This window comes from Pongo abelii, chromosome 6 (assembly GCF_028885655.2).
Source record: "Pongo abelii isolate AG06213 chromosome 6, NHGRI_mPonAbe1-v2.0_pri, whole genome shotgun sequence".
Taxonomy (NCBI): domain Eukaryota; kingdom Metazoa; phylum Chordata; class Mammalia; order Primates; family Hominidae; genus Pongo; species Pongo abelii.
The window spans coordinates 109,988,441-110,010,670 of record NC_071991.2 but is presented as its reverse complement, the minus strand read 5'-3'; the positions used below and the strand labels follow the sequence as shown (position 1 = coordinate 110,010,670).

At 36.6% G+C, this 22,230-nt stretch overlaps 1 protein-coding gene across 1 annotated transcript in view; it reads left to right on the top strand.

The window, feature by feature from the left end:
* Positions 1 to 22,230, top strand: part of BMT2 (base methyltransferase of 25S rRNA 2 homolog) — a 118,101-nt gene that overhangs the window by 21,685 nt on the left and 74,186 nt on the right. The window contains exon 3 of the mRNA XM_002818359.5: positions 15,444 to 15,614. Coding sequence (XP_002818405.1) covers positions 15,444 to 15,614 — 171 coding nt within the window. The remainder of the gene's footprint in view (positions 1 to 15,443; positions 15,615 to 22,230) is intronic.

Sequence of the window (22,230 nt, the reverse complement as noted above, 5' to 3'; positions counted from 1 at the left end):
CAGGAGGAGAATGGGGAGAATTATCTCTACATTTGAGTTTCTTAAAGATATCAATCTGTCACACAGCCAAGCAGTTGTTAAAAGCTCTGCCATTTCCCTTTAATCCAGCAGAGTATTTTACCCTAGAAGGCTTGATTCTCTGCAGCCCAGGTACCATTTCAGCAAATGCCCCAGTGCCTGTGATCCCTTCTCATTTTGGAAGGACTTGTGCTTGTCTGTAATTTATTTCCTTTAGACCCCTTTGCATTCTCATCTCTCATGATTTCTTTTTAATATGTTGTTTTTTAAATTGTATCATATGAGCTGTTCTGATAATCTGTATCCTAATTCCAAACTAGTTTTGTGTTCTACATGCAGGATTATCTGATTGTTTTCTCATGGTACCAATTATTTATTTCCTCAATCTCATTTATTTCCTGTAAACTGAAAGTTGGGTCTAAAGGATTGATTCAGGTCAGGTATTTTTGCAAAAATATCTATTAGGTGAAGCTTCATACATCATTTTGTGTCATATTAGTAGGTTTTTATTGTGAGGTGTACCGCCATTAGAGATACTAAATGTTGTCATTTGGTTAAGGTGGTATGTACTCAATCTTTCCATTGTAAACTTATGTTATCCCTTTATAATTAAGTAATATGTAGAGTGATATGTTGGCTTGTGGATCAGTCCTCTTTCCTAACAGTCTTTCAACAAACAGTTTTACTTCCATTTATTAAATAATATTTGGGGTTACAAAATAATTATTTTTAAAATTGTATTATTTCTTGACATTTATTAGCTGGCATTCTTTTGTAAATAAAAGAATTTTCCTTTATAAATGGTGAATGATGATTACATGTTATCCAGAAAATCAGATTAAAAAATATGTAATTCTGTTTAATTACCAATTTTCACAAAAGCAATTGGTATAATAGTCAATTACAGTAAGGACAACTGGGTTGTGGGGTTTTTTTTTTTTTTTTTTGGGAATGTCACAGTACATCTTGGATTTTTATTTATTCCATTTTTCATTATTAGTCTTTTTTTGGGGGGTGGGGTGTTCAAATAATTTCATATTAGGCAGCAGGAGCCCAGTCAAAGTTTACTTCTGTGTTTTACATCACTTGTGAGCACGTTCTTGCTCTGTAGTACAAAGATGAGTCTTTGCTTCCCCTCGTCGAGACCTGGAATCAGACTGTTTCTTCAGGGAGTCCTAGTTTCATTTAGTGGGAAATGGCATTTGAAAAGTAACATGTGGGCACTAGATGTGCACAGGGTGTGCTTTATTCTGCATCTTTTTGGTAAAGAGAATTAGAAAATTATATATGTTATTATATAGTGTTATATATAAATAATCAAATTCCTAATTGATATTTTCCACTCCAGTTTAATATTATAAGATTTTTGCTTAACAACTTTGTTTCATATTTATATTTATTTTTGCTTAACTTCTCTGTTTTTTATTTCTCTTCTGGTACACCGAAGGACTTGGTTCTGAATTACATTAATACATTAGCCTTTTCCTACAATTTACATAAAATGATTTAAAAATTGCAATACTGATTTTCTAAAAATAAAATAACTGAAATGTAAGATTTCTTTGCAGTTCTTTTGTCTTTAGAACATATCCCACCAAGGATCAGAATATATGCTTAAAAGTTGCTTGAAACAGTTATTTTCTGTATGGTTGTAATACCAATTTGCTATACAGTTGATTTCACTTTATTTTCAGTTTGGGGCATTTTTTGTTGTTATTTTAATTTTGGAGAATATAAAACATTTACATGGTTCAAAAGTCAAACCTTATAAAAAGGTATACTCAAAAAAAGACTCCCTTTTATTTTCTTCATTTACACCTGCCTCTGTTACCAACAAAGCTGGTTCCCCAAAAGATGGGGTCTTTCCCTGTTCATTGTCACGAAACCAGTACACAAAACCAGAAGTGTGAGTATCAAGCAGTGCAAGCTTTAGTTGATGGCCATGGAATTGAGAAGCAGGAGCATGGCTCACAATTCAACTTCTCCACTAGTGAGAGGCTGGGGGGTTAAAATACAGGGTTTTCTAATGAAGGCATTGGACATGAAAAGCAAGAGGATTAATATTCATGTCTTTTCTAGAAACCGGCAGTGAACTTTCTAGAACTTGAGTGCCACCATCCTTTTGTCCTTTTATGGCTTCTTCCAGTTGTTATGGTCATTTGCCAACTGTCATGGAACTGGTGGGAGTACCATTTCATTTAGCATGGAAATGAGATTATAATGAAACGTGAGGTCTTTTCATTAGGTCAGCTATCTTGGTTCTAACCAGTCTCAGCTGGTCTCGTTATTTCAAAGGGAACTTTTTATTACAGGTATCCTGTTTCTTAAAGATAAGCAGAGTTGGGGCAGGATCAGAATTCAACTGTCATATGGGCATTACACCGGGTAACACCTCCTATGGGTAACCATTTTCGTGTTTCGTTTTTATCCTACCAGTGTTTGTTTTTGCAAAAATAAACAAATTCATATCCATGTACATATGCATATGTACATATATCTACCCTTTCTTATCCTTGTAGGTGGTAGTGTGTTGTATACTGTTATATACTCTGTACCTTTCTTTTTTACTTAATACGAGAATTACTGTATTTGGTATTGGTCAGGAGTCTTCAGAGAAACAGAAGCAATAGGATGTGTCTGTGTGTATAGTAAGATTTATTATAAAGAATTAATGCATATGATTATCGAGTTTGACAACTCCTAAGATCTACAAGGTGAGTGGGCAAGGTGGCAATCCGTGAGAGCTGAAGGTATAGATCCAGTCTAAAGGCCAGCAGCCTCTAGACCCACTTCGAGTCTGAAGGCAGGAAAAAGCTGGTGTCCCAGTTCAAAGGCAGTCAGGCAGGAGGAATTCTCTTTAATTATTCACGAGAGAGTCAGCTTTTTTGTTCTATTCAGGCATCAACTGACTGAATGAGGCCCACTCACATTAAGGAAAGGCAATCTGCTTTATTTAGTGTACCAATGTAAATGTTAATATCATCCAAAAACATCCTCAAAGAAACACCTAAGATAATGTTTGATAATTGATACCTAAAATTAACCATCGCAGGTATACAGATATATTCCTCATTTTCATGAGTTGTTTACAAGCTTTTGCTATTACAAATAGTGCTGTAATGAATAACCTTGTGTATGTGCATTTTGTATTTTTGTCATTGTATATTTGTAGATTCCTAGGTGTGGAACTGCAGGAATGGAGACTAAATGCATATGTGATTTTATTAGATGTTGCTGCCAAATTGCCCTGTGTAGAGGTTATATCATTTTTCAGTTTCACCAGCAAATAAATAAATAAATAAATAAATAAATAAATAAATAAGAATACCCATTTATCTATAACTTCACCAACATAGTATGTGGCTCAGCTATTGAATTTTTCTCTGATAGATTGGAATTGGTATCTCTAGCTTGAGTTTATTTTACATTTCTCTTATGAATGAGGTAAAGTACCTTTTTATATATTTAGGAGTCATTTGCCTTTTTTTCTGTGAATTATGTGATCATGTTTTTGATAGTTTTTTTTTCTGTTGACTTTTGGTCTCTAATTTTTCTTGATTTTTTCAGAGCTCTTTATATCATTTATAAATATTTGTGCCCTTTGTCTTTGACTATATCTTTTGCCATACAGAAAGTTTTTGCTTTTATGTAGTTAGATGTATCAGTCTTTTGTTTTATTGCTTCCCGATTTTTATTGTCTTAGAAAAGCTTTCCTAATTACCAGACTGTAGGAATTCAAATAACAATTTGTTATTCACTTATGTTTTCTTCTAGTACTTAGGGGATTTCTCATTTATTACGTTAAATCTCTGACCTGTTTAAAAGTCAAATTTGGTATTTCTTGTGACGTATTGATCTAATTTTTTTCTACCAAAGTTATCCATTTCCCCAACATTTATTAAAGACTTTACCTTTTCTTCAGTAATGTGATATGACACTTACATGATGTACTAAGTTTCCCCACATAGTTGGTTTTGTTTTAGCTTTTCTGTCATATTCCATTGTGTGTATCATTGATCCATGCCTACTACTACTATTTTAATCATAAAGACTTACAATGCTGTTCTGTAGCATCTTCTCCCCATACCCCCATCTCACACTATTCTTTTTCAGGGTTTTCTTGGTTTTTCTTGCTTTTGCTTTTTTCCACATGTACTTTAGGATCAACTGGTCCAACTACATTTTAAAAATTACTTTTATTGAGATTGCATTAATTTTTCATAAATTGGGAACAACAGATATCTCAATAATGTTGAATCATCCTATCCATTAAAAAGATATATCGGCCGGGCATGGTGGCTCATGCCTATAATCCCAGCACTTTGGGAGGCTAAGGCGGGTAGATCACGAGGTCAAGGGATTGAGACCATCCTGGCCAACATGGTGAATCCCTGTCCCTACTAAAAATACAAAAATTATCTGGGCATGGTGGTGTGTGCCCGTAGTCCCAGCTACTTAGGGGGCTGAGGCAGAAGAATCACTTGAACCCAGGAGGCGGAGGAGGTTGCAGTGAGCCAAGATCGCACCACTGCACTCCAGCCTGGTGACAGAGCAAGACTCCGTCTCAAAAAAAAAAAAAAAAAGATATGTCTTTCCATTTGTTCTAGTCTACTTTAGTCAAAAGTAGCAGACTACTTTGCAAAGTAGTGTTTTAAGGTTTTCTGTATAGTGGTTATGCACATTTCTTGTTGTGCTTACTCCTAGGTATTTTGTCATTTTTATTGCTGTTGTAAATGTCCCCTTCCCTTCTGGTATACAGCTATGCACTGCATAATGACATCTCCATCAACAGTGGAAATATATGGACTATATACAATGGTAGTCCCATAAGATTATAATATTGTACTTTTACTATACCTTTTCTATGTTTAGATACACAAATACTTAACCATTGTGTTACAGTGGCCTACAGTATTCAGTATGGTAACATGCTGTAGACGTGTAGTAGGCTATACCATCTAGATTTAAGTATACTCGGGTGATTTCACAATAATGAAGTCATATTAATGATGCATTTCTTGGAACATATCCCAATTGTTAAGCAACACATGACTATGTTCTAACAGGCTATTGTTGTGTGTGTACATATATATATATATATATATATATATATATATGGATGATTTTCATTGTTTAGTGTTTTACATCCTACCATTTTAATGAATTTTCTTTCTGTTTATATGAGTTTATGATTGATTCTCTTGGGTTGTCAAGGTATGTCTGTTATGTCATCTATAAATACACAAAGTTTTATTTCTTCCTCTCATTCATTCGACTAAATCTTTTTCTCATGTCTATTACATAGCTGTGCTTTATTCATTTTGCAGTAATGTATGTGGTGTATCTTCATTAAGTTGCTGGCTTTTTGGCTGATATATATATATATATATTTCGAATATTAAGGAAGTGTTTACCAACTTGTATTTTATTGAGTGTTTATATTAGGAATGGGTTTGAATTTTGTTGAATGACCCTTCAACATCTATGGAGAAGAATAAATGTGTTTTCTTCTTAGATTTATGAATATAGTGAATTATATTAGTGGATTTTCTTATGCTGAACCATCCTTGCATTCCTGAAATACATATCACTTGGTCATATTTAATTCTGTTTGTTAAAATTTAATCTCATATTTTTATTCATATTTATAAGTGATATTGGTCTTTATTTTTGTAGTCTTTATGAGATCAGGTAAGTATCATTGTAATTTTGCTCCCTGAAAATGAATTTGGAAAAATGTTTTTGTTTCTATGGTTTGGAACAGTTTAAGTACTTTTGGGGTTGTCTCACATGTATCAGTGGAATTTTAATTTATAGAGGTGACTGAGGGAAAACATGGAGTGATCAATGCCATTGAAATAATTATTTATTACTTATATTTTCTGAGAGAAGGGGACATACCGCACCATGCAGGGCTACAAAGGAAGCACCAGATTTTGTCAGGAGTCAGAAGCAGGAGCTAAAGGAAAGCCTAGACCAGAGCTGTTATCGACCTTTTTATGGAAAAGCCAAGGCAGGGCAGAGTAAACGGTTTAGGATTGGCTAGGTTGAATAATTTCAGTAGGCTTTGGGGACTAGAGGCTGTCCATTGTTGTCTGGTATATGGTCTTGAGTTGATTTAGTAGTGGGGAATTATTGGTCTATGTGTAAAAGTTAGATAGCGGTTGGCTTGCATATGAGAAATGTTTTCCCAAGTAAGTTTACCGCCTTAAGGAATTAGCTGGTCCTGAGAGGGGCAGTCTCTCTCTGGATGTATAAGCACACCCTCCAACACACCTCCCAAATATCAAAATATGAAAGATAACAAACATGATTAATACAGAGGTTATCTGGTTTTTGAAGGCTTATACTGGTGCTTTTTGGTAAGATTAACTCTGATAACTATTTCATCTTTGGATTTTTGTTTTGTTTAAACTTTTTATTTCTACTGAGTCAAGTTTAAGAAATTTTTCTATTCTATATATTTGGTATATTTTTCTAGAAAAAAGTTGTGCAAGTTTTTGTGTATTTGTTGGCACTCTTCCTTTCTTTTGCTTTATTTTCTAATCCTTTGAGTTCAATGTTTATTTCATTTGATTTTCTTCTTTTGTTTGTATTGAAATAAGCATTAAAGCGTCTCAATTTTCATCAGATTGCTATTTTAGTTGCATTCCTTAGCTTCTGGCTTGTAATGCTTTCATTAATTTTTTTTAGATATTCCGTGATTTTATTAGTATTTGCCCTCTGACCCAAGTTATTTACTTCGTAAAAAAATAGCAGATAGAATGGATTTCTTGTTTTTGGTTAATTCTAGTTTTATTGCATTGCAATTGTATAATTTTGTCTGTATTTTTTCATTATGGTTTTTACTATGGTTTTCTTCATGACTTAATACACATATATGGTAGTTTTTGTGACTATTCCATGTATAATTAAAAAGAAGCTATTCTCTCTGAATGCAGAGTTCATCTTCTAGCAATAAGGTAAACTTTATTATGTTTTTTAGGGCTTCTGTAACCTTTTCATTCTCTTGATTGAAAGTGGAATGTTCCCTGTTGTTGGTGTTTGTCTGTTTCTCCATACATCTTATGGAATTTCTTCTTTGTAAAGATGGCTGCTATGATAAGTGATACATAACTATTTATAATAGTTATGTCTTCACTAGGAATTGAAGTGAATTGAATTAGCATTTTAAAGTACCCGCTATTTTTTTTAAGTGATTTAATGCTTTTTATTCCCTACTTCACCAACATTTCTTAATCATCTCATAGGTGAAGTTTATCTTCCAGTAGATTCTTTAAAAACAACTTGGAATTATGATGTTCTCTGAGTTCACCCATCTTACAAACTGGTTTTGTATAATTTTGTTACAAGATAAGTAGTTTGGATGGATATAAAATCCTTGACTCACACTTTCTTTCCTCCAGCTTCTGAAAAAATGTTACTCTACTTAGTCTTACTTTTGTATCTTGTTCCTCTTTCTCCTCTGGGTCCTTTTTCTCTCTTGCTCTCTGCTGAACCTTTTGAGAGTCAGTTACGGAAATTACCAGACTTTTATTCCTAAATACTTCGATGTGTATCATGTAAGAACATTCTTCTATGTAATCATAATACAACTATCACACTCCAGAAATTTAGCATTAATATGATGCTAACTAATAATGTAATCCATAATCAAATTTCCCCAGTTTTCACAATAGTGTCCTTTATACCTGTATTTTTTTTTTTTTTTCAATCCAGAATCCCATCAGGGATAACTCATTGCACTTAGTTGTGAAGCCTTTTTGGTCTTTAATCTAGAAAAATTCTTCATCATTTTTTTTCTTTTCTTTTTTGTCTTTTTATGATACGACTTTTTTTTTTTGAGACAGTTTCGCTGTTGTTGCCCAGGCTGGAGTGCAGTGATACGATCTTGGCTCACTGCAGCCTCCGCTTCCTGGGTTCAAGCAATTCTCCTGCCTCAGCCACCCGAGTAGCTGGGATTACAGGCACCCGCCACCACACCCAGCTAATTTTTATATTTTAGAATTTATATTTAGGTGGGGTTTTACTATGTTGGTCAGGCGGGTCTTGAACTCCTGACCTCAGGTGATCTGCCTGCCTCGGCCTCCCAAAGTGCTGGGATTACAGGCATGAGCCACTATGCCTGGCCTATGCGGCCATTTTTTAAAAGTCAGCATTTTATAGATTGCCTCTCAATTGGATATGTGTAGTTTATTTGTGATTAGATATAAGTTAAGTGTATCGTTAGCAAGGGTTTTGCATAGGTGGTGATGTGTCCCTCTCAGTTTAATACACCAGGAGATACATGATATATTTATCCCAAGATTGGTTTGTTTTGTCTTTTAAGTAGACTTTATTTTTTAGAGCAGTGGGTTTACAACACAACTGACCAGAAACCCACAATAAAATTGACCAGAAAGTACAGAAAGTTCCCATATACAACCCACTCCATCCCAAACATGCATAGCCTCCCCCACTGTCAACATCCAGCACTAGAGTGGTACATTTGTTAAAGTTGTTAAACTTACACTGATAGATCATTATCACCCAAAGTCCATAGTTTACCATAGGGTTCATTCTTGATGTTGTACATTCTGTGGTTATTGAAAAATGTATAATGACATGTATCCTCCATTATAGTATTATACAGAATAGTTTAACTGCCCTAAAAATCCTTTGTGCCGGCCTTTTCACCCATCTGCAACCACCAACTTTTTTGGGTTGTTTTTTTTTTTTTTTTTTTGAGACAGAGTTTTGCTCTTGTTGCCCAGGCTGGAGTGCAATGCCGCGATCTCAGCTCACCGCAACCTCCGTCCACTGGAGCCTCCACCTCCCAGTTCAAGCAATTTTCCTGCCTCAGCCTCCCGAGTAGCTGCGCCACCATGCCTGGCTAATTTTGTATTTTTAGTAGACACAGGTTTCTCCATGTAGGTCAGGCTGGTCTCAAACTCCTGACCTCAGGTGATCCACCCACCTCGGCCTCCCAAAGTGCTGGGATTACAGGCATGAGCCACCACGCCCGGCCTGCAACCACCAACTTTTTTGCTGACTTCATAGATTGTCTTTTCCAGAATGTCATATTGTTGGAATTATAAAGTTTGTAGCTTTTTCTGATTGGCTTCTTTTACTTAGTAATTAGCATTTAAGGTTCTTCTGTGTCTTTTTATGGCTTGATATCTCATTTCTTTATAGTGCTGAATAATACTCTGTTGTCTAGATGTATCACAGTTTATCCATCCACCTATGGAAGGATATCTTGGTTGCTTCTAAGTTTTGATAATTATGAATAAAGCTGCTGTAAAAAGTGTAACATTTTGCATTCTCATCAGCACTTGGTAAGCATTCTTGTTGCTTCCACTCTGTGTATCTTCTTTGATGAGATGTCTGTTCAGGTCTTTTACCTGGTTTTTAAATTTATTTACTTTCTTACAGAGTTTTAAGAGTTCTTTCTATATTTTAAATAACAGTTCTTCATTGTATCTGTCAGCAGTCCTCAACTTTTCTGGCACTAGGGACTGGTTTTGTGGAAGACAATTTTTCCCTTGAATGGAGTGGAAGCAGGTGGTTTCGGGGTGATTCAATTGCATTACATTTGTTGTGCACTTTATTTATATTATTATTACATTGTAATATATAATGAAATAATTGTACAACTCATCATAATGTAGAATCAGTGAGAGCCCTGAGCTTGTTTTCCTGCAATTAGACGGTCCCATCTGGAGGTTATATGGGATACAGTGACAGATCATCAGGCTTTAGATTCTCATAAGGAGCGTGTAGCCTAGATCCCTCACATGCACATTTCACAATAAGGGTTTGTGCTTCTATGAGAATCTAGTGCCGCCACTGATCTGACAGGGTGCAGAGCTTAGGCAGTAATGCGAGCGATGGGGAGCAGCTGTAAATCAGACGAAGCTTCAGTCACTCACCTGCCACTTACCTCCTGCTGTGCAGCCCAGTTCCTAACAGGCCACGGACCAGTACTGGGGGTTGGGGACCCCTGATATGTATGATTTGCAAATATTTTCTCAGTGTCTGTGGCTTCTCTTTTCATTCTCTTGACAATGTCTTTCACAAAGCAGAAAATGTTAATTTAGTGACATTCAGCTTATCAATTTTTGCTTTTACAGATCATGCCTTTGATGTCATGTCTAAAAAGTCATCACCATACCCAATGCCATCTAGGTTTTCTCCTATGTTACCTTTTAGACAGTTTATAGTTTTGCATTTTGCATTTATGATGCATTTCAAGATAAGTTTTGTCAAAGGTATAAGGTCTATGTCTAGATTTACTTTTTTTCTTTTTTTGCATGTGGATGTCTAGTTCTAGCATGACATTGAAAAAATTATCTTTTTTCTCCATTTTATTGCCTTTGCTCCTTTTTCAAAGATCTGTTAACTGTATTTTTGTGGGTATATTTTTGCACTCTCTATTGTGTTCCATTGATGTATTTGTCTTTTCTTTCACCATTACCACACTGTCTTGATTACTGTAGCTTTATAGTAAGTCTTGAAGTTGGTAGTGTTAGTCCTTCAGTTTGTTTTTCTCTGTCAATATTGTGTTGCCTATGTTAATTTTAGGTATTACGGAATATTATTCACAACTTTACTGATTCATAAGGTACGCAGATATTTGGCCGAACATTATTTCTGGGTGTGTCTGCAAGGGTGTTTCCAAATGAGATTGACATTTGAATCTGTAGACTGAGTAAAGCAGATTGCCCTCTCTATTGTGGGTGAGTAGGCCTCTTTTGAGGCCTTCCCTCTAGCTGGAACCTACACCATTGACACTTCTGGTTCTTAGGCCTTTGAACTTAGACTACAACTTATAAAATGGTTCTCAAGCCTTTTTGGACTTGGACCAGAACTTATAAAATAGTTCTCAAGCCTTCGGACTTGGATTGGAGCTTTCCTGGTTTTACAGCTTAGGCGTAGCAGATTGTGGGACATTTCAGTCTGCATAATCACATGAGCCAATTCCTTATTACAAATCTCTTTTTAGATATCTATTTATATGTATATATATGTACAGATATAATAAATTTGTCCTATTGGGTTTTTTCCTCTGAATATGTGAATAGTTTATGCACTACAATTACAGTATTAGAATATTCTGAATTTAACTATGTATGTACCTTTACCAGTGAGTTTTATATTATACTTTCAGATGATTTCTTATTATGTGTTAGCATCCTTTTCTTTCAAGTTGAAAAATTCTCTTTAGCATTTCTGGTAAGGTAGGTCTGGTATGAAGTCCTTCATCTTTGTCTGTCTACATATTTCTCCTTTGTGTTTGAAGAATAGCTTTGCTGGGTACAGTATTCTCAGTTGAAAGTTGTTTCCTTTTTTTTTTTTTTTTTTTTTCCTTCAGCACATTGAATATGTCATCTCATTCCCTCTTGGCCTGTAAGGTTTCCACTGAAAAGTGTGCTGCCAGATGTATTGGAGTTCCTTCATTTGTTACCTGTTTCTTTTCTCTTACTGCTTTTAGGATCCTTTCTTTGTCCTTAACCTGTAAGAGTTTGATTTTATGCCTTGAAGGTAGTCTTATTTGGGGTGAAGCTGCTTGGTGTTCTTTGATCTTATAACTGCATATTTGTATCTTTCTCTAGGTTTGGAAAACTGTTATTATTCCTTTGAATAAACTTTCTACCCCAGTCTCTGTACTTCCTCTTTATGGCCAATAACTCTTACATTTGCCCTTTTGAGGCTATTTTCCAGACTTGTAAGCATACTTCATTCTTTTTTACTCCTTTTTTCTTTTTCTCCCCTGATTCTATATTTTGAAATAGCCTGTCTTTAAGCTCACTAATTCTTTCGTCTGCTTGATCAATTCTGTTTAGGTAGTAATAAATATTTTTGTTCATTAATTGAATATTTCAGCTCCAGGATTTTTGTTGGATTCTTTAAATTATTTTAATCTCTTTGTTAAATTTCCCTGAAAGATTTATGAATTCCTTCTCTGTTTTTTTGAAGTTCGTTGAGATTCCTCAAAAAGCTATTTGGAATTCCCTGAGAAGTCATGTATCTGTACTACTCCAGGATTGGTCACTGGTGCCTCATTTAGTCTGTTTGGTGAGGTCATATTTTCCTGACTGTTCTTGATGCTTGTGGATGTTTTTCAGTGTCTGGGCATAGAAGAGTTAGATATTTATTCCAGTCTTTGTAGTCTGGACTTGTTAGTATCCATCCTTTTTCAGAGGGCCTTCTAAGCATTCAGAGTTAAAGTATTATCTAAGCCTGTGGTCACTGTAACCATTTCAGCACTAGAGGGCACTCTAAGCCCAGGTACGCTGCAACTTCTGCAGATTGCTGAATTCCCAGCCCTAATGGACTTGAAGATAAGGGAGAAGTTGCTGGGTTCCCAGGCAAAATCCCTCTTCTTCCCCCAGGTGGAATGAGTGTCTCTTTATGCTGGTCTGACCGGAGTTGGGGAAGAGGTGACACAGCCACTCTTGTGGCCACCACAGCTGGCCTCATGCTGGGTCATATTTGAACTGTCATTGATGTTTACTGAAGGTCCAAGGCCACTTTAGTCAGCAGGTGATGAATCCTGCAGGGACTTGGGGTCCATCCCCCCAGGGCAGAGGATTCCCTTCCGTCCCAGGGTGGGTCTAGAAGTGCCATGTGGGAACAACAGCCTGGAATCAGGGGCTTTAGGATTCTGCCTGGTGTTTTGTTTTACTGTGGCTGGGCTGGTACCTGGGTTGCAAGGCAAAGTCTCCTGTACTCTTCTCCTTCCCCCAAGTGGAAGAAGTCTCTACACTGCACTGCCTAGAATTGGGGGAGGGGTGATGCAGGCATTCCCATGGCCACCACAGCTGGTGTCACACTTGGTTGTAGTACCCTGGGCCCACAGCCTCTGCTGAGACCAGCACAGCACTGGGGCTCACCCAAAGACTACAGTTGCCATGGTCTGGCTGCCACTGACATTTATTGGGAGCCCAAAGCCACTTTATTCAGCCAGTAGTGAAGCAGACTAGGACTAAGATTCCTCCCACTAGGGCAGCAGACTTCTTTCTGTCTGTTCAAGGATGGTCTAAATGCCCCCTGTGGGCACCAGTGGATTTCTGCCCAGTGCTGTGTTCCACTGTGACAGGGCAACGTGGAGTTCCAGTGTGAAGTCCCATAGTTATTTCACTCTCCCTCCCCAAAGCACAAAGATTATCTCTCTGGGGTGTACTGCCTGGGCTTGGGAGAGGGATGGTATAGACAGTTCAAGACTGTCCTTCCTACCCTCTTCGATGCATCTTTTCTTGTTAGGCTAAAACCAGGAACTGTGATCTCTTAACTTAGTTCTTATGAAGGTGCTTTTTTGCGTGGATAGTTACTCAATTTGATATTCTTGCAGGTCTAGGGGGTGATTGCTGGAAGATTCTGTTTGGCCACCTTTTCATACATTTCTCTCTTTTATGCAGTCCTCATCTGACTCTGTACTTTGAGTGGCCTCCAAAGCCAACTCAGTCTCAGATTTTTATTTTTTCCATAACAGGTAAAATGAAGTGTTATTTTTTATTTCCTTGTTATGCCATAGGTATGAATGGTAAGTGCTTTTATTTGCTCTCTTTATTGATCTGTATGTTTTTTTGAGGGTATATGGGGATATTGGAATTTAGATGGTTGTCATTATTCTATGAGAACCTAGAATTTTAGCCCTTTAAGTATTTTACTGTCTTAGTAGCTGTTAGGTTAGACCACATAAAATTGCAATTTTTATAGCTCAAGAACTTTTGAATATCACCAGTTTTATATGGTTCTACCTGATAGAAACATAAGCAAGCTTTTTAGTATTAATTTCAAGTTGATAAAGTCTACATTTTTATCAACCTTACTGAGGTATAATTTATATACACTAAAATGCACCCATCTAGTGTACAGTTAGTGGGTATTTACAATTGTTTACACTTATGTAACCACCGCCACTATCAAGATATAGAACATTTTTCTCCAGAAAGCTCCCTTGTACCCCTTTGCGCTCATCCCCACACACTACCCCAGGCAACCTCTGAACTGCTCTCTCTCATTAGATTAGATTTGTAAAGACCACATTTTAAAATTGACCTGTGGATCTTGCGTGATTTGAAGCTTGCATACCTTGGCTGTCCTTCCTCTCTATATGTGCGCTAGGCTCAGGGTTTTTTCATTTGAGAATAGGTCCACTCATTTTCTGCCCAGTACTTTAAACTTCATGTATCTTGAACTGAGGTACATCTCTGAAGACTCATTCTGCTTTTCTCTTTCATGTCTTTGCTTATGCTGTCCTTTCTGCCTAGAAAGTTTCCACTCTACTTTACTTTCCTTGTTTATTCCTACTTATCTTTCTAAAATCCATTTATATTGCTGATTTTAGATTGGGTTAGGTACTTTATAGAAATAACTATCTTTGTTTATCTGTTTATCAATCATGTTTTTTATTGTTATATATAATAATTATTTGTGTCCTTTACTGAGTTAACAGTAGCTTCTTGAGGGTAACAACTATGCCTTCTGCAATTTGGCCATCATAAGGCACCTTTACACATGATGCATACTTAATAAATGTTTAATTCATGCTGAATAAGTTTCAACTTCTGTGTATAGAGTTAAAACTAAATCTACATAGTATAAGTTAAAGAAGTCTTACATAATAAGAACTAAGAAAAACTGAAGTTGAACTAATGGGATCCTGTAAGCATGAAGGAGAAATGGGCATAGTTCCCTTGGACCATAGTTGTACTTGCTGAAACCAGTTTTGTGTGAATTCTTTGCTCTTCGAGTCTTCTCTTGCCATATATTTTTGGAACTTCACCAAGCAATGCCTGTGGAGAATGATAAAGTAGCTTTGTTTAAAATGTGAGCTATAGGTAGTAAATTAAGTGCAAATAAGAAAAATGAGCTCGCTCGCTCTCTCTATATATATACACAGATATATACACAGATATATACACATACATACAAACACACACACACACACACACACACACACACCCTGACTTTGTTATCATAAACCAAGAGGGACCTCAAGAACAGCTATTGAGTTATCTGTCTACTGCTAGTAAAGCCAGCTCGAAATTAACTGCGACTACTATTCCTTCTGGATGTTGTCACTGCATAGTAGAGTTATGTAAGCTTTGCTGGAGGAAGTTTTAGTCAAGAGAGAAGTTCAGTAAAGTATATACAAACACATCTGTAATCCTGAAAAAACATATTTTTTATTTACTAAACATAATTTGTGATCATTCTTTATTGTATAGTAATTTTTAAAAATTTGAAAGTGCTACTCAGTTTGACATTTTCAGTTTTATCTCAGTTTGACATTTTCAAATTTGTCTCAATTTGACATTTTCAAAGCAGAAATCTTAAATTTGAAAGTTTCCCATCTTGATTAATAAAAGCCAATTTTTTCCGTCTTATTTTATAGTCATACACAGTATGTTAAAATACAACTTTATTTTTACTTGTAGTGTATGCAGAGAATATTTCCAAAACGGTGGGAAGAGAAAAGCGCTTGAGAAAGATGAAAAAAGAGCTGTACTTGCCACTAAGACCACTCCAGCCTTAAATATGCATGAGTCTTCTAAACTTGAAGGTCATTTAACCAACCTCAGCTTTACAAACCCTGAATTTATAACTGAGTAAGTATACTTTTTCTACTTTGATTATCCTGGATAACTGTATTAATGTGAAATAATGCAGTGGTTCATACTAAACAGTGAGCAGTTTACTTGCTCCTCCAGTGGTTACATGATAGACTGAGAAATGCAGATAGGTAGTATTATTAGATTAAAAACTAGCAGAAAATTGTAAGAGCTGTCTGGAAAACTAGTGGTTCTGTAGCATGTGTTGTTCTAACTGAAAATGAGGAAGAATCATTCATTAAATACGATTATATAATTACACATTATGTTACATAATTATATATATTACATATATGTTATGGCTATATGTGTATATATAACATATATAATTGTTATATAATAGTATATAGTTATAATGTACAGTGTAATATATAATTATATAACAATATGTAATTCTTATGTAATTATCAAAACAAAGAATCAAAACAGCAAAATACAATTAAACTGTTTAAAGTGGCTATCCACTAAGAATTTACAAATAAGGAAAAATAATGGAAGGTTATTAATAGAACCAATTGCCATTGTTTTATTGTTGGTAAGAAAATCTGCCTGCTAGTAAGATTATATGCATAGAGGCATAAGTTTTATAAGTACATGACTATTATAATCCAATGAATTATTAGTACAGGCATACCTCATTTATTGCGCTTTGCTTTATTGTACTTCACAGATACTACATTTTTTACAAATTGAAGGTTTGTGGCAACCCTGAGTCAAGCAAGTCTATAGGCACCATTTTCCCAATAGCATGTACTCACTGTGGCTCTGTGATATGATTTCATTGTGTCCCCACCCAAATCTCATCTTGAGTTGTAGCTCCAATAATTCTCATGTGTTGTGGGAAGGACCCTATGGGAAATAATTGAATCATGGGGGCAGTTTCCCCCATACTGTTCTCATGGTAGTGAGTAAGTCTCACGAGATCTGATGGTTTTATAAGGAGTTTCCCCTGTAGCTTGGCTCTCATTCTCTCTTGCCTGCCACCATGTAAGTAAGATACGCCTTTCGCCTTCCACCATGATTGTGAGGCCTCCCCGGCAACATGGAGCTGTGAGTCCATTAAACCTCTTTTTCTTTATAAATTACCCAGGCTCAGGGATGTCTTTATCAGCAGCATGAAAACGCACTAATACACTGTCACATTTTAGTAATTCTCACAATATTTCAAACTTTTTCATTATTATGATGTCTGTTTTGGTGATCTGTGATCAGTGATCTTTGATGTTACCATTAAGATTGTTTAGGGGCACCATATAAGACAGTGAACTTATTATCAACCATATAAGACAGTGAACTTATTCAATAAATGTCACGTATGTTCTAACTGCTCCACAGATCCACTGTTCCCCAGTCTCTCTCCCCTCCCCTCTCCCCCCTCTCTTCCCTCTCCCCCTCCCCATCTTCTCTCTCTCTTCCCCCTCACCCCCAGGCCTCTCTATTCCATAAGACACTAGGGAAATTTGGCTAGTTAATAAACCTACAATAGCCTTTAAGTATTCAAGTAAAAAGAGGCACTTCTCTGACTAAATCAAAAGCTAGAAGTGATTAAACTTAGTGAGGTAGGCATGTCGAAAGCCGATATAGGCTGAAAGCTAGGCCTTTTCTACCAAAGAGTTAACCAAGTTGTGAATTCAAAGGAAAAGTCATTTATTTTATTTTATCTTATTTTATTTTTGAGATGGAGTCTCGCTCTGTCGCCCAGGCTGGAGTGCAGTGGCACGCTTTCGGCTCGCTGCAAGCTCCGCCTCCCAGGTTCATGCCATTCTTCTGCCTCAGCTTCCCAAGTAGCTGGGACTACAGGTGCATGCCACCGTGCCAAGCCAATTTTTGTGTTTTTAGTAGAGACGGGGTTTCACCATGTTGGCCAGGATGGTCTGGATCTCTTGACCTCGTGATCCACCTACCTCGGCCTTCCAAAGTGAAGGAAAAGTTATTTTTAAAATTGAAAGTGCTATTCAGTGAACACGGAAATGAGAAGAAAGTAAAACAACTTCATTGCGGATGTGGAGAAAGTTTGAGTGGTCTGGATACAAGATGAAACCAACCACAGCATTCCCTTAAGCCAATACCTAATCCAGAGCAAGGTTCTAACTCTCTTCAATTGAAGGCTAAGGGAGGTGAGGAACCTTCAGAAGAAAGTTTGAAACTTAACAGAGGTTGGTTCATGAGGTCTAAGAAACCATCTCCATGACATAAAGTGCAAGGTGAAGCAGCCAGTGATGATTTAAAAGCTGCAGCAAGTTATCCAGAAGATCTACCAAAGACCATTCATGAAGGTGGCTACAGTAAACAACTGATTTTTAATGTAGATTTAAAAGCCTTCTATTGGAAGAAGAAGATTCCTTTTAGGAGTTTCTTGGCTAGAGATCAGAAGTCAATACCTGGCTTCAGAGCTTCAGAGGACAGGCAGCCTCTCTTGTTAGGGGCTAATGCAGCTGGTGACTTTACGTTGAAGCCAGTGTTCATTTACCATTTGAAAATCCTAGGGCCCTTAAGAATTATGCTGAATCTACTCTGTCTGTGCTCTGTAAATGGAACAAAGCCTAGATGACAGTACATCTGTTTAAAAAATAGTTTATGGAATATTTAAAGCCTACTGTTGAGACCTGCTGTTCAGAAAAAAATATTCCTTTCAAAATATTACTGCCTGTTGATAATGTACCAGGTCACCCAAGAGCTCTGATAGATATGTACGAGGAGATGAATGTTGTTTTCATGCCTGCTAATACAACATCCATTCTGCAGCCCATGGATCAAGGAGTAATGTAGACTTTCAGGTCATATTATTATTATTATTATTATTTTTTTTTTTTTTGGAGATAGGGGTCTCACTCTTTTGCCCAGGCTGGAGTGGAGTGGAGTGGCATGATCACAGCTCGCAGGAGCCTTGACCTCCTGGGCTCAAGTGACCCTCCCACCTCAGCCTCCCCAGTAGCTGGCACCACAAGCATGTACCACCATGCCCAGCTAACTTTTTTTTTATTTTTTGTAGAGATAGAATCTCCCTATGTTGCCCAGGCAGGTCTCAAATTTCTGGGCTCAAGCAATCCTCCCGTCTCAGCCTCCGGAAGTGCTAGGATTACAGGCATGAGTCACTGAGCCTGGCTCAAGTCATGTTATTTAAGAAATACATTTTGTAAGGCTGTAGTTGTCATGGCAATTTCTCTGATGGATCTGGGCAAAGTCCATTAAAACCTTCTGGAAAGGACTCACCATTCTAGATGCCATTAAGAACATGTGTGATTCATGGGAGCAGGTCAGAATATTAACATGAATATGAGTTTGGAAGGAGTTTATTCCAAGCCTCGTGGATGAAATAACTGCAGATGTGGTGGGGAAAAAAAGTAATAGAACTAGAATTAGAAGTGGAGCCTGAAGATGGGACTGAATTGCTGCAATTTCATGATAAAACTTGAATGGATGAGGAGTTGTTTCTTATGGATGAGCAAAGGAAGTGTCTTTTTGGGATGGCATCTACTGGTGAAGATGCTGTGAACATTGTTAGAGTGACAAAGGACTTAGAATATTATATAAAACTTAGTTGATAAAGCAGTGGTTGGGTTTGAGAGAACTGACCAATTTCAAAAGAAATTCTGTGAGTAAAATGCTGTCAAGCAGCATCACATGCTGATGCTGCAGAGAAATCATTCTTGATAGGTACAGTCAATGTATGTGGCAAACTTTAGTGTTGTCTTATTTTTAGAAATTCTGATAGCACCCCAGCTTTCAGCAACCATCATGCTGATCAGTCAGCAGCCATGAGTATCAAGGCAAAGCTTCCACCAGTAAAAAGATGACAACTTGCTGGAGGCTCAAATGATCACTAGAATTTTTTAGCCATAAAGTATTTTCAAATTAAGATCTGTACATTGTTTTTTAGACAGTGCTATTGCACACTTCATAGACTATGGTGTAGTGGAACATAACTTATATGCACTGGAAAACCAAAAAAATTTTGTAACTTGCTTTATTGCAGTAGTCTGGAACCAAAGCTGTAGTATCTCTGAGGTATTTCGCTGTAATATTAAAATTGTTCCTATACTCTTTTACCCTGTTGGTTTGTGGTATCAAGTGTATTTTGTTAATTACTTGAAAATGCTAAACTTGAATAGTTTTAGAAATATTCTTGATAGACACAGAAAATAATTATGAAAGTAAAATACTCCTAAGCAGTTCCAAAACTATAGATAACAACAAGCATTACTTTTGGTTACTATGATTTTAAATCATGTTGAAAATATTACCTAGTTCTAAGCAATTACGTTTAAAAATCAAAATATCTTTGATTACTTCAGTAGGGAAGCATAAGTCATCTTTATTCAAAGGTTACTACAAAGCTTATAATGCATAATGACTTACTAAACATCCTTTAACTCATGTGTTATGGACATTCTTAAATATTAATATTTTAAGTGTTGGCTAGTTAAAGAATTTATATAGTTATACTTCTATCAAACACAGATATGTATGGAAAATATCAACTTTAGATTTCTATATATTTATTTTTTATAGCTCTGTTATATTGTTGAGATTCCCTTATTTATTGAGTCATTGTTACTGCATTTTCCTTTGATTCTTTAAGCATGATTTCCTTAAATTTGTTGAATATTTTTATGGCTGGGCACATTGGCTCATGCCTGTAATCCCAGCACTTTGGGAGGCCAAGACAGGTGGATTGCTTGAGTCCAGGAGTTCAGGACCAGCCTGGACAACACGACAAAACCTGTCTCTACAAAAAAATAACAAAAAAGCCAGGTGTGGTGTCATGTGCCTGTGGTCCCAGCTACTCGGGAGGCTAAAGCGAAAGGATCACTTGAGCCTGGAAGGTGGAGGTTGCAGTGAGTAGAGATCACACCACTCACTGTACTCCAGCCTGAGTGACAGAGTGAGACCCTGTCTTAAAAAAAAAAAAAAGTATTTATATATGTATGTATGTATACTTTTTTATTTTTATAATATATATATATATTTTGTAATCACTGCCTTAAAGTTTTTGTCTGTTTAATCCAACATTTGGGCTCACTCAAGAGTCCATTTACTACTTTTTTCCCCCTGAGTATGGACTATGCTTTTCTGGGTTTTTTTGCATGTCTCATAATTTTTGGTTAAAAAGTATAGAAACTGTCATGGATTTTTTCCCCTGCAAGGGTTGGTAGTAGTGGTTGTTTCTCAGTAATTTGCTTAGACTTAATCTGTGGAATCTGTCTCCCTTATTATGCTTAGTTTTTTTTTCAAAGGTGGAGGGGGTTGTTATTTTTTATTTTTTAGGCTGATTTCCTAGGGGTTGCACCAGTATCTGCATAATTTAGTAGCCAAACAGTCATAGGTCAGAGGTTGCACTCAAACACCTCCGTCAGTAAGGCTTCCACCCTCTTCCAGTAGAGTGCGTCTTGATTGGGGAGTGCATTAAACATTTAGGCGCTTTTCAAATCTGCCTCACCTTTTACTTTCTTCTAGGCCCTCTTGGGTTTTCTCTGCATATTCACATAGCCTCCCCGTCAGCCATGGCTTTATGGGGAGCTTATCTAACTCCTCTGTACCTATCTCATTTCCAGGATCTTTGTTAAATTTCTGACTAGTCCTCCATTCTGCAGCTCAACCCAACCACAACTACAGCCTGAGACTAGCATAGCTGCTGAGTTTCCATGCTTGTTTCTTCCAAGTTTGCTGCTTTTACTGACACTGCTCTGTGTAGGTTTTTTACCCTTTGCTCCAAATCAAGTTAGCCGCCTCTAGCAGTGAAGCTGCTATTTTTTAACGAGTCCTGTCCTGGAGTAAGTTTCTTACCAGCTAAGCAGGGGTTGGGGGTGGTGAGAGCAGCTCCAGGCAAAGATAGGACAGATCCTCACTGTTCCTAAACTAGGTTCACCTGGTTTTCATCTTATTTGTCTTTGTTTGAGCCCTAAAGTAGTTGTTTTTGATGATCTTATCCAGGATAGTTTTATAGTTGTTTCTTGAATCGTGGAAGGGATTAACTTAGTATTGAAATTTAGCATTAAAATGATTTAGCCCTGGATGGCTTGGTTTAGATTTTGTTCATTCTAAAATCTCTGAACTCCTTAATATAGCATCAGTCCCCATTGTGTGTGTGTGTGTTCTCATTCTTCCTTCTCCTCCCACTATTCTTGCAGCCTGTATTCTGGTCACATGGACCTATTTTAAATTCCTCTAGTGTGGTACATGCTTGTTCTCACTTTCTGGCAATTGCAAATGGGATACATTCTAATTCTGATAAACTATTGCTGTATTTTATATTAGACTATATTTGAAGCATGTTCTCTTCCAGAACTTTCTCAGAACTTCCCAAAAGAATTGATACTCTTTGATACCAGTATTGAACTTTCTTTATAACTCTGTTGTGGTATTTATATTGTGTTAAAATTCACTGTTGAACATTTTTCTAACTACAAATGAAATTGAGGTATGAAAAATTTGCCATAGAACAGATATTATAGACATAGAAAAAAAGTCACTCAATCCTGGTTACATTTAGGTACATTTCTTTCTAGTCTTTTTACTAGGCATTGTTATTTACACAAAAGAGGCTATGTTGCATAAAGTATTTTGTAAACTTCTCTTCCCATGCCGCTAGAATGCTGTTTTGCATAATATT